The sequence below is a fragment of the Salvelinus fontinalis genome, unplaced genomic scaffold (assembly GCF_029448725.1).
Source record: "Salvelinus fontinalis isolate EN_2023a unplaced genomic scaffold, ASM2944872v1 scaffold_0005, whole genome shotgun sequence".
NCBI classification, from domain to species: domain Eukaryota; kingdom Metazoa; phylum Chordata; class Actinopteri; order Salmoniformes; family Salmonidae; genus Salvelinus; species Salvelinus fontinalis.
This window is the reverse complement of record NW_026600214.1, coordinates 1,520,609-1,536,164: the sequence shown is the minus strand read 5'-3', so window position 1 is coordinate 1,536,164 and position 15,556 is coordinate 1,520,609. Positions and strand designations below refer to the sequence as shown.

General features: G+C 44.5%; 1 protein-coding gene across 3 annotated transcripts in view; it reads right to left on the bottom strand.

Moving 5' to 3' along the window:
• LOC129842001 (carboxypeptidase Z-like) overlaps positions 1–13,527 on the bottom strand; it is a 41,403-nt gene extending 27,876 nt beyond the window's left edge. For 2 of the 3 annotated variants that reach the window (XM_055910375.1, XM_055910377.1), the window contains exons 1-5: positions 12,903–13,334; positions 6,701–6,733; positions 3,162–3,216; positions 2,297–2,480; positions 378–525 (exon numbers count right to left, since the gene is read on the bottom strand). In XM_055910375.1, coding sequence (XP_055766350.1) covers positions 378–525; positions 2,297–2,480; positions 3,162–3,216; positions 6,701–6,733; positions 12,903–13,014 — 532 coding nt within the window. In that variant the 5' untranslated portion in view covers positions 13,015–13,334. Of the gene's footprint in view, positions 1–377; positions 526–2,296; positions 2,481–3,161; positions 3,217–6,700; positions 6,734–12,902 lie in introns of all 3 variants that reach the window. The other variant, XM_055910376.1, reaches the window with a different exon arrangement.
• Between the last annotated feature and the right edge of the window lie 2,029 nt (positions 13,528–15,556).

Here is a 15,556-nt window from a genome sequence, read left to right as displayed (position 1 = left end):
TTTTGACTTTCGTGATGCCTCTGCTTGTTTGGAAAATGTTTGTAATGCTTTTGTACGCGGGGCGCTGTCCTCAGATAATTGCATAGTAGGCTTTCGCCGTAAAGCCTTTTTGAAATCTGACAAAGCGGCTGGATAAACAAGAGGTTAAGCTTTTAAACGATGTAAGACACTTGTATTTTCATGAATGTTTAATATTACGAATTTTGTATTTTGAATTTTGCGCTCTGCAATTTCACCGGATGTTGGACAGGTGGGACATCCCAAAGAGGTTTTTAAGATTCAATTTGTGTTACAGTACAGTAAAATCTCTTATTGCGTAATTATTGTATATTCAACATGTTTTTTTCTTTTTACATGTACAATTCCGGTAGGGCTACCTCTTAACGGGGCCAACGGGTCGTGACAGCCTTCCTGTTCGCTGGCGAAGAATCGGTCACAGTCTAGGAAGTAAGGCCACGCCATGTCGATGCCCTCGAACGCGTGGCCACACCCCTTCCTCACCGCCTCACATGCACTGCGGCACGACTTTAGAAGAAGAAGAAGAAGGGGGAAGAAGAAGAAGAAGGGGGAATATGAGGAGAAGAAGAATACTATATTAATCAATATGAGATGGACACCCATCCTGTATCCAACCCTTCCAGCACACACACCTTGACTGGTGCGGGGCTGGAACTAAATGTGCTAGCTGGGACACACCTTGACTGGTGCGGGCTGGAACTAAATGTGCTAGCTGGAACACACCTTGACTGGTGTGGGGCTGGAACTAAATGTGACAGCTGGGACACACCTTGACTGGTGTGGGGCTGGAACTAAATGTGCTAGCTGGGACACACCTTGACGGGTGCTGGGATGGAACTAAATGTGCTAGCTGGGACACACCTTGACGGGTGCTGGGATGGAACTAAATGTGCTAACTGGGACACACCTTGACTGGTGCGGGGCTGGAACTAAATGTGCTAGCTGGGACACACCTTGATGGGTGCTGGGATGGAACTAAATGTGATAGCTGGGACACACCTTGACTGGTGCGGGGCTGGAACTAAATGTGCTAGCTGGGACACACCTTGACTGGTGTGGGGCTGGAACTAAATGTGCTAACTGGGACACACCTTGATGGGTGCGGGCTGGAACTAAATGTGATAGCTGGGACACACCTTGACTGGTGTGGGGCTGGAACTAAATGTGCTAGCTGGGACACACCTTGACTGGTGCGGGGCTGGAACTAAATGTGCTAGCTGGGACACACCTTGACTGGTGCGGGGCTGGAACTAAATGTGCTAGCTGGGACACACCTTGACTGGTGCTGGGATGGAACTAAATGTGCTAGCTGGGACACACCTTGACTGGTGCGGGGCTGGAACTAAATGTGCTAGCTGGGACACACCTTGATTGGTGCGGGCTGGAACTAAATGTGATAGCTGGGACACACCTTGACTGGTGCGGGGCTGGAACTAAATGTGCTAGCTGGGACACACCTTGACTGGTGCGGGGCTGGAACTAAATGTGCTAGCTGGGACACACCTTGACTGGTGCGGGCTGGAACTAAATGTGATAGCTGGGACACACCTTGACTGGTGCGGGACTGGAACTAAATGTGCTAGCTGGGACACACCTTGACGGGTGCTGGGATGGAACTAAATGTGCTAACTGGGACACACCTTGATGGGTGCGGGCTGGAACTAAATGTGATAGCTGGGACACACCTTGACGGGTGCTGGGATGGAACTAAATGTGATAGCTGGGACACACCTTGACTGGTGTGGGGCTGGAACTAAATGTGCTAGCTGGGACACACCTTGACTGGTGTGGGGCTGGAACTAAATGTGATAGCTGGGACACACCTTGACGGGTGCTGGGATGGAACTAAATGTGCTAGCTGGGACACACCTTGACTGGTGCGGGGCTGGAACTAAATGTGCTAGCTGGGACACACCTTGACTGGTGCGGGGCTGGAACTAAATGTGCTAGCTGGGACACACCTTGACTGGTGCGGGGCTGGAACTAGATGTGCTAGCTGGGACACACCTTGACTGGTGTGGGCTGGAACTAAATGTGATAGCTGGGACACACCTTGACTGGTGCGGGCTGGAACTAAATGTGCTAGCTGGGACACACCTTGACTGGTGCGGGGCTGGAACTAAATGTGCTAGCTGGGACACACCTTGACTGGTGCGGGGCGGAACTAGATGTGCTAGCTGGGACACACCTTGACTGGTGTGGGCTGGAACTAAATGTGATAGCTGGGACACACCTTGACTGGTGCGGGCTGGAACTAAATGTGCTAGCTGGGACACACCTTGACTGGTGCGGGCCTGGGTAGGTCTTGGCAGGGCGGGGCGAGGACGGAGCACCCCAACAGACGGATGTCTGGGGAACACTCCCCGTTGAGGAGACCGTGGATCACAGAGAGGAGGAGGTACTCAGCTCCAGACTCCACCTCATGACGAGACTGCTGACCTAGGATGTTAGGGAAGATGGTCCTGGGGAGAGAGGAGATGAGCAATTGACCAATTGGTTGATCTATCGATCTGTCAGTAGGTCAATCAATCAATCAATTATTTGATCAATTAGTCAGTCAGTCAATCAATCTGTGAATCGGTCTGTCGATCAGTCAGAGAATCAATCAGTCAAGTAGATGAGAACATATTGGTAATGTTTTTTCTCAAACAAAGTGATTCTCTTCCATTTCCATGTGGGAAATATCTTCACCCTAGGGTAAGGGAGGGAACCCCCTATGGGTCCTGGTCAAAAGTAGTGCACTATATAGGGAATGGTTTGGCATAGGGCCCTGGTCTAAAGTAGTGCACTATATAGGGAATAGTGTGGCATAGGGCCCTGGTCTAAAGTAGTGCACTATATAGGGAATAGTGTGGCATAGGGCCCTGGTCTAAAGTAGTGCACTATTAGGGAATAGTGTGTTTCATAGGGCCCTGGTCTAAAGTAGTGCACTATTAGGGAATAGTGTGTTTCATAGGGCCCTGGTCTAAAGTAGTGCACTATATAGGGAATAGGGTGCCATAGGGCTCTGGTCTAAAGTAGTGCACTATATAGGGAATAGGGTTTCATAGGGCCCTGGTCTAAAGTAGTACACTATATAGGGAATAGTGTGGCATTTGGGATGCACATTCTCTATAGTAAGGGAGTGTAAACTGAAGACTCACCTGGAGTAGTCCAGGTCGTTGCAGTAACCCAGGTTAATCTCTGAACACACTGCTGCTGTGAAGAGAGGAGAGAGGAGGGTTGGGGGTAAGAGGAGTAATCCAGGTTAATCTCTGAACACACCGTGGAGAGAGGAGGGTTGGGGGTAAGAGGAGTAACCCAGGTTAATCTCTGAACACACTGTGGAGAGAGGAGAGAGGAGGGTTATGGGTAAGAGGAGTAACCCAGGTTAATCTCTGAACACACTGTGGAGGGAGGAGGGTTAGGGGTAAGAGGAGTAACCCAGGTTAATCTCTGAACACACCGTGGAGAGAGGAGGGTTAGGGGTAAGAGGAGTAACCCAGGTTAATCTCTGAACACACCGTGGAGAGAGGAGGGTTAGAGGTAAGAGGAGTAACCCAGGTTAATCTCTGAACAACCTGTGGAGAGAGGAGGGAGGAGGGTTAGGGGTAAGAGGAGTAACCCAGGTTAATCTCTGAACACACTGTGGAGAGAGGAGGGAGGAGGGTTATGGGTAAGAGGAGTAACCCAGGTTAATCTCTGAACACACTGTGGAGAGAGGAGGGAGGAGGGTTAGGGGTAAGAGGAGTAACCCAGGTTAATCTCTGAACACACTGTGGAGAGAGGAGAGAGGAGGGTTAGGGGTTAGAGGAGTAACCCAGGTTAATCTCTGAACACACTGTGGAGAGAGGAGGGTTAGGGGTAAGAGGAGTAACCCAGGTTAATCTCTGAACACACTGTGGAGAGAGGAGAGAGGAGGGTTAGGGGTAAAAGGAGTAACCCAGGTTAATCTCTGAACACACTGTGGAGAGAGGAGGGTTAGTGGTAAGAGGAGTAACCCAGGTTAATCTCTGAACACACTGTGGAGAGAGGAGGGTTAGGGGTAAGAGGAGTAACCCAGGTTAATCTCTGAACACACTGTGGAGAGAGGAGGGAGGAGGATTAGGGGTAAGAGGAGTAACCCAGGTTAATCTCTGAACACACTGTGGAGAGAGGAGGGTTAGGGGTAAGAGGAGTAACCCAGGTTAATCTCTGAACACACTGTGGAGAGAGGAGGGTTTGGGGTAAGAGGAGTAACCCAGGTTAATCTCTGAACACACTGTGGAGAGAGGAGAGAGGAGGGTTAGGGGTAAGAGGAGTAACCCAGGTTAATCTCTGAACACACTGTGGAGAGAGGAGGGTTAGGGGTAAGAGGAGTAACCCAGGTTAATCTCTGAACACACTGTGGAGGGAGGAGGGTTAGGGGTAAAAGGAGTAACCCAGGTTAATCTCTGAACACACTGTGGAGAGAGGAGGGTTAGGGGTAAGAGGAGTAACCCAGGTTAATCTCTGAACACACTGTGGAGAGAGGAGGGTTATGGGTAAGAGGAGTAACCCAGGTTAATCTCTGAACACACTGTGGAGAGAGGAGGGTTAGGGGTAAGAGGAGTAATCCAGGTTAATCTCTGAACACACTGTAGAGAGAGGAGAGAGGAGGGTTAGGGGTAAGAGGAGTAACCCAGGTTAATCTCTGAACACACTGTGGAGAGAGGAGGGTTAGGGGTAAGAGGAGTAACCCAGGTTAATCTCTGAACACACTGTGGAGAGAGGAGGGTTAGTGGTAAGAGGAGTAACCCAGGTTAATCTCTGAACACACTGTGGAGAGAGGAGGGTTAGTGGTAAGAGCAGTAACCCAGGTTAATCTCTGAACACACTGTGGAGAGAGGAGGGTTAGGGGTAAAAGGAGTAACCCAGGTTAATCTCTGAACACACTGTGGAGAGAGGAGGGTTAGGGGTAAGAGGAGTAACCCAGGTTAATCTCTGAACACACTGTGGAGAGAGGAGGGTTAGGGGTAAGAGGAGTAACCCAGGTTAATCTCTGAACACACTGTGGAGAGAGGAGAGAGGAGGGTTAGGGGTAAGAGGAGTAACCCAGGTTAATCTCTGAACACACTTTGGAGAGAGGAGAGAGGAGGGTTAGGGGTAAGAGGAGGACACAACATTTCGGGAACATTCAGATAGAAATATGTTATGTAGAACAAACATGTTTCTCTGACAATGTAGAACTAGGAGTCATGTTGGCTCTAGTCATGGCATTTCTATCTGCATTGTTGGACAACTGAACCTGGTCACACTTTACTGTCTACTTTGTTGCTGTTATTATGTTATAGGACTTACTCAAGACCTAAGGGACTTTACCCAGCTAGCAGCACATTTGGATCCTTGGATGTTGTGGGAACGTACGTTTTTGGTTTCTCATTCGTTCTGAACATTTTGCCTGTTCTTGGAACGTACATTTTTTTAGGTTGCAGGGAGGTTCTGAGAACATTGCAGGGAGGTTCTGAGAACGTTGCAGGGAGGTTCTGAGAACGTTGTAGGGAGGTTCTTTATAAAAAGGCTAATTGATCATTAGAAAACCCTTTATGCAATTATGTTAGCACACTTGAAAACTGTTGTCCTGATTAAAGAAGCAATAAAACTGGCCTTCTTAAACTAGTTGAGTATCTGGAGCATCAGCATTTGTGGGTTCGATTACAGGATCAAAATGGCCAGAAACACAGAACTTTCTTCTGAAACTTGTCGGTCTATTCTTGTTCTGAAAAATGAAGGCTATTGGAAATTGCCAAGAAACTGAAGATCTCTTACAACGCTGTCTACTACTCCCTTCAAAGAACAGCGCAAACTGTCTCTAACCAGAATAGAAAGAGGAGTGGATGGCCCCGGTGCACAACTGAGCAAGAGGACAAATACATTTGAGTGTCTAGTTTGAGAAACAGACGCCTCAGAAGTCCTCAACTGGCAGCTTCATTAAAATAGTACGCGCAAAACACCAGTCTCAACGTCAACAGTGAAGAGGCGACTCCGGGATGCTGGCCTTCTACTCAGAGTTCCTCTGTCCAGTGTCTGTGTTCTTTTGTCCATCGTAATCTTTTCTTATTATTGGCCAGTCTGACATATGGATTTTCTTTATTTGCAACTCTGCCTAGAATGAATTTGTTTTTAAATAACATTCTCTGAACGTTACAACATTTATTTTTTATTAACAATACATATCTCTATTATCTCCTGAAGTGACTATTTTACATAATCCCAGACGGACAGGTGAGAGTACAGAACCTCCACCCCTACAGGGTCCTAACTAATGTTCCTGTCCTCTCTGAGACTACGGAGGTGTTCCTAACAGCACCCTAGTCCCTATGGTCCCTGGGCAGAAGTAGTGTACTATAGAGTGAACCGTCTGCCATTTTGGGATGCACCCAGACATCTATGTACAGGCTTGTTCCATCCTGCTACATTTGCATGTAAAGGAATGTGACTCTGTTAAAGGGTACTGTCAATAAACAACAACCATAATATGTAGACAATAAACAGAATATACAGACAGACAACAATACATACAGATATATAGATGAACACAAATCCACATGTGGTATGTACACTATAAGGTACAGTGCACTGCTATACGGTTCACGTGGACTATCATACATAAGATATATTTTACAATCCATATTTATATGTATTTATTTTCTGATAAGAATAAAAAGTTCAGTGAAACACTTACGTTTTTCTTCATCTGGACCGTTGTTGCATCTTCCTGCAAAATACAAAATACAAAACACATCATAACAGAAGTACATGTAACCTACTGCAGTGGATCATAACCTCTCCTGGAGAACCCCAGACTTTATGTAACCTACTGCAGTGGATCTATAACCTCTCCTTGTGAACCCCCAGACTTTATGTAACCTACTGCAGTGGATCTATAACCTCTCCTGGAGAACCCCCAGACTTTATGTAACCTACTGCAGTGGATCTATAACCTCTCCTTGTGAACCCCTAGACTTTATGTAACCTACTGCAGTGGATCTATAACCTCTCCTGGAGAACCCCCAGACTTTATGTAACCTACTGCAGTGGATCTATAACCTCTCCTTGTGAACCCCTAGACTTTATGTAACCTACTGCAGTGGATCTATAACCTCTCCTGGAGAACCCCCAGACTTTATGTAACCTACTGCAGTGGATCTATAACCTCTCCTTGTGAACCCCTAGACTTTATGTAACCTACTGCAGTGGATCTATAACCTCTCCTGGAGAACCCCCAGACTTTATGTAACCTACTGCAGTGGATCTATAAACTCTCCTGGAGAATTCCAGACTTTATGTAACCTACTGCAGTGGATCTATAACCTCTCCTGGAGAACCCCGGACTTTATGTAACCTACTGCAGTGTATCTATAACCTCTCCTTGTGAACCACCAGACTTTATGTAACCTACTGCAGTGGATCTATACCCTCTCCTGGAGAACCCCAGACTTTATGTAACCTACTGCAGTGGTTCTATAACCTCTCCTGGAGAAGCCCAGACTTTATGTAACCTACTGCAGTGGATCTATACCCTCTCCTGGAGAACCCCCAGACTTTATGTAACCTACTGCAGTGGATCTATACCCTCTCCTGGAGAACCCCCAGACTTTATGTAACCTACTGCAGTGGATCTATAAACTCTCCTGGAGCACCCCCAGACTATGTAACCTACTGCAGTGGATCTATAACCTCTCCTGGAGAACCCCCAGACTATGTAACCTACTGCAGTGGATCTATAACCTCTCCTTGAGAACCCCTAGACTTTATGTAACCTACTGCAGTGGATCTATAACCTCTCCTGGAGAACCCCCAGACTATGTAACCTACTGCAGTGGATCTATACCCTCTCCTGGAGAACCCCCAGACTTTATGTAACCTACTGCAGTGGATCTATACCCTCTCCTGGAGAACCCCAGACTTTATGTAACCTACTGCAGTGGATCTATACCCTCTCCTGGAGAACCCCTAGACTTTATGTAACCTACTGCAGTGGATCTATACCCTCTCCTGGAGAACCCCCAGACTTTATGTAACCTACTGCAGTGGATCTATAACCTCTCCTGGAGAACCCCCAGACTTTATGTAACCTACTGCAGTGGATCTAAAACCTCTCCTGGAGAACCCCAGACTTTATGTAACCTACTGCAGTGGATCTATAACCTCTCCTGGAGAACCCCCAGACTTTATGTAACCTACTGCAGTGGATCTATAACCTCTCCTGGAGAACCCCAGACGTTATGGAACCTACTGCAGTGGATCTATAACCTCTCCTGGAGAACCCCAGACTTTATGTAACCTACTGCAGTGGATCTATAACCTCTCCTGGAGAACCCCAGACTTTATGTAACCTACTGCAGTGGATCTATAACCTCTCCTGGAGAACCCCAGACTTTATGTAACCTACTGCAGTGGTTATATAACCTCTCCTGGAGAACCCCAGACTTTATGTAACCTACTGCAGTGGATCTATAACCTCTCCTGGAGAACCCCAGACTTTATGTAACCTACTGCAGTTGATCTATACCCTCTCCTTGTGAACCCCCAGACTTTATGTAACCTACTGCAGTGGATCTATAACCTCTCCTTGTGAACCCCTAGACTTTATGTAACCTACTGCAGTGGATCTATAACCTCTCCTTGTGAACGCCCAGACTTTATGTAATCTACTGCAGTGGATCTATACCCTCTCCTTGTGAACCCCCAGACTTTATGTAATCTACTGCAGTGGATCTATAACCTCTCCTTGTGAACCCCCAGACTTTATTTAACCTACTGCAGTGGATCTATAACCTCTCCTTGTGAACCCCTAGACTTTATGTAACCTACTGCAGTGGATCTATAACCTCTCCTTGTGAACGCCCAGACTTTATGTAATCTACTGCAGTGGATCTATAACCTCTCCTGGAGAACCCCCAGACTTTATGTAACCTACTGCAGTGGATCTATAACCTCTCCTGGAGAACCCCAGACTTTATGTAACCTACTGCAGTGGATCTATACCCTCTCCTGGAGAACCCCAGACTTTATGTAACCTACTGCAGTGGATCTATAACCTCTCCTTGTGAACCCCAGACTTTATGTAACCTACTGCAGTGGATCTATAACCTCTCCTTTTGAACCCCCAGACTTTATGTAACCTACTGCAGTGGATCTATAACCTCTCCTGGAGACCCCAGACTTTATGTAACCTACCGCAGTGGATCTATAACCTCTCCTGGAGAACCCCAGACATTATGTAACCTACTGCAGTGGATCTATAACCTCTCATGGAGAACCCCAGACGTTATGTAACCTACTGCAGTGGTTCTATAACCTCTCCTGGAGAACCCCAGACTTTATGTAACCTACTGCAGTGGATCTATAACCTCTCCTGGAGAATCCCAGACTTTATGTAACCTACTGCAGTGGATCTGTAACCTCTCCTTGTGAACGCCCAGACTTACCATGTGTTTGATCTATTCCTCAGCTAACACAGCTGAGTCAACATGTCGACTAATCATCAAGTCCTTGACGAGGTGAATCAGGTGACATAGTACAGGCATACAACACCATGGTGAAACATCTGGGGGTCCCAGAGGAGAGGTTTATAAAACCACTGGCAAAGGGTGTTATTGTAATTCTATTGGTTCCATAGGGTGATATTGTGGTTCTATTGGTTCCATAGGGTGTTATTGGAGTATCTGTCCATAGGACCACTTTAAGCCGTACACTACACAAAGCTGGGCTTTACGGGAAGAGTGGCCAGAAAAAAGTAATTGCTTAAAGAAAAAAAATAAGAAAAAACATTTGGTGTTTTCCAAAAGGCATGTGGGAGACTCACCAAACATATGGAAGAAGGTATTCTGGTCAGATGAGACTAAAATTAAGCTTTTTGGCCATCAAGGAAAACACTATGTCTGGCGCAAACCCAACAACTCTCATCACCCAGATAACACCATCCCCACAGTGAAGCACGGTGGTGGCAACATCATGCCTTGGGGATGTTTTTCATCGGCAGGGACTGGGATACTGGTCAGAATTGAAAGAATGATGGATGGTGCTAAAAACAGGGAAATTCTTGAGGGAAACCTATTTCAGTCTTCCAGAGATTTGAGACTGGGACGGAGGTTCACCTTCCAGCAGGACAATGACCCTAAGCATACTACTAAAGCAACACTCGAGTGATTTAAGGGGAAACATTTAAATGTCTTGGAATGGCCTAGTCAAAGCCCAGACCTCAATCCAATTGAGAATCTGTGGTTTGACTTAAAGATTGTACACCAGCGGAACCCATCCAACTTGAAGGAGCTGGAGCAGTTTTGCCTTGAAGAATGGGCAAAAATCCCAGTGGCTAGATGTGCCAAGCTTATAGAGACATACTCCAAGAGACTTGCAGCTGTAATTGCTGCAAAACGTGGCTCTACAAAGTACTGACTTTGGGAGGGTGAATAGTTATGCACGCAAAATAAATCTGTTTTTGGGTCTTATTTCTTGTTTGTTTCACAATAAAAAATATGTTGCATCTTCAAAGTGGTAGGCATGTTGTGTAAATCAAATGATACAAACCCCCCAAACAATCTATTTTAATTCCAGGTTGTAAGGCAACAAAACAGGAAAAATGCCAAGGGGGTGAATACTTTCGCAAGCCACTGTAGAATGTCAGACACCAACACAGACGAAGCATCAACATCTGTGGTGACATTAACATTGACATTTATTTTGCACTTATAAAGGGATACTGCGGGTTGGACTTAAAATACTAATAACCTGACATGCAATACTAGTAACTTAAAAAACTATTAACCTGCATGAAATACTAGTAACCTGACTTGAAATAACCTGACTTAAAATACTATTAACCTGCATGAAATACTAGTAACCTGACTTGAAATAACCTGATTTGAAATACTAGTAACCTGACTTGAAATACTAATAATCTGACTTGAAATACTAATAACCTGATTTGAAATACTAGTAACCTGACTTGAAATACTAATAATCTGACTTGAAATACTAATAACCTGATTTGAAATACTAGTAACCTGACTTGAAATACTAGTAACCTGACTTGAAATACTAGTAACCTGACTTGAAATACTAATAAGATGACTTGAAATACTAGTAACTTGACTTGAAATACTGGTAACCTGACTTGAAATACTAGTAACCTGACTTGAAATACTAGTAACCTGACTTGAAATACTAGTAACCTGACTTGAAATACTAGTAACCTGACTTGAAATACTAGTAACCTGACTTGAAAAACTAATAACATAACTTGAAATACTAGTAACCTGACCTGAAATACTAATAACCTGACTTGAAATACTAGTAACTTGACTTGAAATACTAGTAACTTGACTTGAAATACTAGTAACTTGACTTGAAATACTAGTAACCTGACTTGAAATACTAGTAACCTGACTTGAAATACTAGTAACCTGACTTGAAATACTAGTAACCTGACTTGAAATTCCAGTAACCTGACTTGAAATACTAGTAACTTGACTTGAAATACTAATAACTTGACTTGAAATACTAGTAACATAACTTGAAATACTAGTAGCCTGACTTGAAATACTAGTAACCTGACTTGAAATACTAGTAACTTGACTTGAAATACTAGTAACTTGACTTGAAATACTAGTAACTTGACTTGAAATACTAGTAACCTGACTTGAAATACTAGTAACCTGACTTGAAATACTAGTAACCTGACTTGAAATACTAATAACATGACTTGAAATACTAATAACATAACTTGAAATACTAATAACCTGACTTGAAATACTAGTAATCTGACTTGAAATACTAGTAATCTGACTTGAAATACTATTAACCTGACTTGAAATACTAATAACATGACTTGAAATACTAATAACATAACTTGAAATACTAATAACATGACTTGAAATACTAGTAACCTCACTTGAAATACCAGTAACCTGACTTGAAATACTAGTAACTTGACTTGAAATACTAGTAACTTGACTTGAAATACTAATAACATAACTTGAAATACTAGTAACCTGACTTGAAATACTAGTAACCTGACTTGAAATACTAGTAATCTGACTTGAAATACTAGTAACCTGACTTGAAATACTAGTAACCTGACTTGCAATACTAGTAACCTGACTTGAAATACTAGTAACCTGACTTGAAATACTAGTAACCTGACTTGAAATACTAGTAATCTGACTTGAAATACTAGTAATCTGACTTGAAATACTAGTAACCTGACTTGAAATACTAGTAACCTGACTTGCAATACTAGTAACCTGACTTGAAATACTAGTAACCTGACTTGAAATACTAGTAACCTGACTTGAAATACTAGTAGCCTGACTTGAAATACTAATAACCTGACTTGAAATACTAGTAACCTGACTTGAAATACTAATAACCTGACTTGAAATACTAGTAACCTGACTTGAAATACTAGTAACATGACTTGAAATACTAGTAACCTGACTTGAAATACTAGTAATCTGACTTGAAATACTATTAACCTGACTTGAAATACTAGTAGCCTGACTTGAAATACTAGTAGCCTGACTTGAAATACTAATAACCTGACTTGAAATACTTGTAACTTGACTTGAAATACTTGTAACTTGACTTGAAATACTCATATTGAGTTTGAGTAAATGTTTTATTTTTAAAGGGACGGCGCACATTAAAGTTTCTATACAGAAAGCCAGCCTAAAACCTCAGACAGCCAAGCCATGCAGATGTAGAAGCACTGGGTAGCTGATCTGGATAAACCGCCAGGTTTTAGCAAACAAACACAATCCACTTTTATAACATCACATGAAAAAACAAAAAGACAATTGTCTCAGAAACGACCTCATTTCAATAGCTCCATGATGCATAACCAGCCATGAAGATGATGAATGAATACAGTGGTACTTTACCCAAAGCGTCGTCTCCAGGCTCGCAGGACCGGTGAGGGGCACACCAGCATATCGGCAGGACATTGAAGAGGGTAAAAACGGCTAAAAAGGTCTTATATTCCGTTGTGTCCATAGTGATGTGGCAGGCTTGGTACGGAGTGGAGCGGGTCTGCTATACACTCTGTAATTACACTACACTACCTCCCACAGATTAAATTCCTCAGGCCTCTCTCCTACCTCCCACAGTTGAAAAACGTTTCTTCTCTCTGTCTCTCTCTCTGTCTCTCTCTCTGTCTCTCTCTGTCTCTTTCTCTGTCTCTCTGCCTCTCTCTCTCTCTCTGCCTCTCTCTCTCTCTCCTGCCTCCCACAGTTGAAAACGTATTCTTCTATCCCTGAACGCCCACAGCAGGAGAATCAGGAGAATCAGGAGAACTCTCTTCCAGTAGATCATATTACAGAAGACATCCAGGGTGTGTGTGGGTGTGGGTGTGTGTGTGTGTGTGTGTGTGTGTGTGTGTGTGTGTGTGTGTGTGTGTGTGTGTGTGTGTGTGTGTGTGTGTGTGTGTGTGTGTGTGTGTGTGTGTGTGTGTGTGTGTGTGTGTGTGTGTGTGTGTGTGTGTGTGTGTGTGTGTGTGTGTGTGTGTGTGTTGGGGGGGAAGACAAAAGAGGAACATGTCCTACTGTGTATGTTGAACGGGTGGATTAAATGTAAAGACCTCTTGCTTTATACTTTGTGACGTCAGAGAGAAGAGTCTCTTATTACTGGAAGCGGTCTGAGGAATTTCAGGTCTGTGTGTGTGTTTGTGTGCATGGTGTGTGTGTGTGTGTGCATGGTGTGTGTGTGTGTGTGCATGGTGTGTGTGTGTGTGTGTGTGTGTGTGTGTGTGTGTGTGTGTGTGTGTGTGTGTGTGTGTGTGTGTGTGTGTGTGTGTGTGTGTGTGTGTGTGTGTGTGTGTGTGTGTGTGTGTGTGTGTGTGTGTGTGTCTCAGTGTCTTGGCAGTATATTTAGTCCCCGAGAGGTTGTCCAGGAGACAGTGGAACTTCAACTGGAAAACCACAATAAAAGTCTGTCCCTTCATCCCCCAATGACACTACCAGCCAGGTTAAATAAAACATTTAATAAAAACAAACCTTTTAACCTCTTCATTTTCTTGTTACTTACAACCTCATGCTAATCGCATTGGGCTACGTTAACTCAACCATCCCGCAAGCTACCCACCGATCCCAAAGAAGTTTTAACCACTTGGTATTTAATGAAAAAAAATGTAATCTATCTTTACTTTCACACATAGACTTTTAGCCCCCCCCCCCCCCCCCCGGTCTTAAACGTCAGATTCTGAAGTGAGACCGTGATACCTTGTTGGTCCTATATAGTGCACTACTTCAGACCAGGGCCCATAGGGGTAGTGCACTACTTTTGACCAGGGACCATAGGGGTAGTGCACTACTTCAGACCAGGGCCCATAGGGGTAGTGCTCTACTTTTGACCAGGGCCCATAGGGGTAGTGCACTACTTTTGACCAGGGCCCATAGGGGTAGTGCACTACTTCAGACCAGGGCCCATAGGGGTAGTGCACTACTTCAGACCAGGGCCCATAGGGGTAGTGCACTACTTTTGACCAGGGCCCATAGGGGTAGTGCACTACTTTTGACCAGGGCCCATAGGGGTAGTGCACTACTTCAGACCAGGGCCCATAGGGGTAGTGCACTACTTCAGACCAGGGCCCATAGGGGTAGTGCACTACTTTTGACCAGGGCCCATAGGGGTAGTGCACTATTTCAGACCAGGGCCCATAGGGGTAGTGCACTACTTCAGACCAGGGCCCATAGGGGTAGTGCACTACTTTTGACCAGGGCCCATAGGGGTAGTGCACTACTTCAGACCAGGGCCCATAGGGAATATGTAGGGTTTAGTGTTCCATTTGGGACGCAGCCTTAGTCATCACAAAATAACATCTACATCATCTGACATTTTTACAGTTAATAAATAACTACTGAAACAAGTTTTAGATTCACGTCTTTATAAAAACTAAAGTTCACTCTGCCTACGAACACGCACACTCACTGTCAATACAACTCAATGTAAAACTAGTGTCCATTGATAACAGCTCTCAAGACTCTCTGTAAAACAGGCTGGTAAAAACAGAGCCATTGTTGCCAGGAATGTGAGGTATGTTACTCAGGGAGCCATCTGAGGTATGGGGGGATACCTTAAGGACACATACATACACACACACACACACTCAAACACACACACATATATATATACACACACACACACACGAACACACACACACACAAAAAACACACACACACACACACCAAGTCGGTACCCACAATTTATCCAACGCGGGGGAAAACACAGGGGACTTCTCAGACTGTAGAAACAGCTTCCATGTTTCTTTATGAGAGCAACTCTTGGACTGTAAGGCTCGTATGAACGTCCTGCTTAATGTAGTGTAAGGCTCGTATGAATGTCCTGCTTAATGTCATGTAAGGCTCGTATGAATGTCCTGCTTAATGTAGTGTAAGGGTCGTATGAATGTCCTGCTTAATGTAGTGTAAGGCTCGTATGAATGTCCTGCATAATGTAGTGTAAGGCTCGTATGAATGTCCTACTTAATGTCATAGACTCGTATGAATGTCCTGCTTAATGTAGTATAAGGCTCGTATGA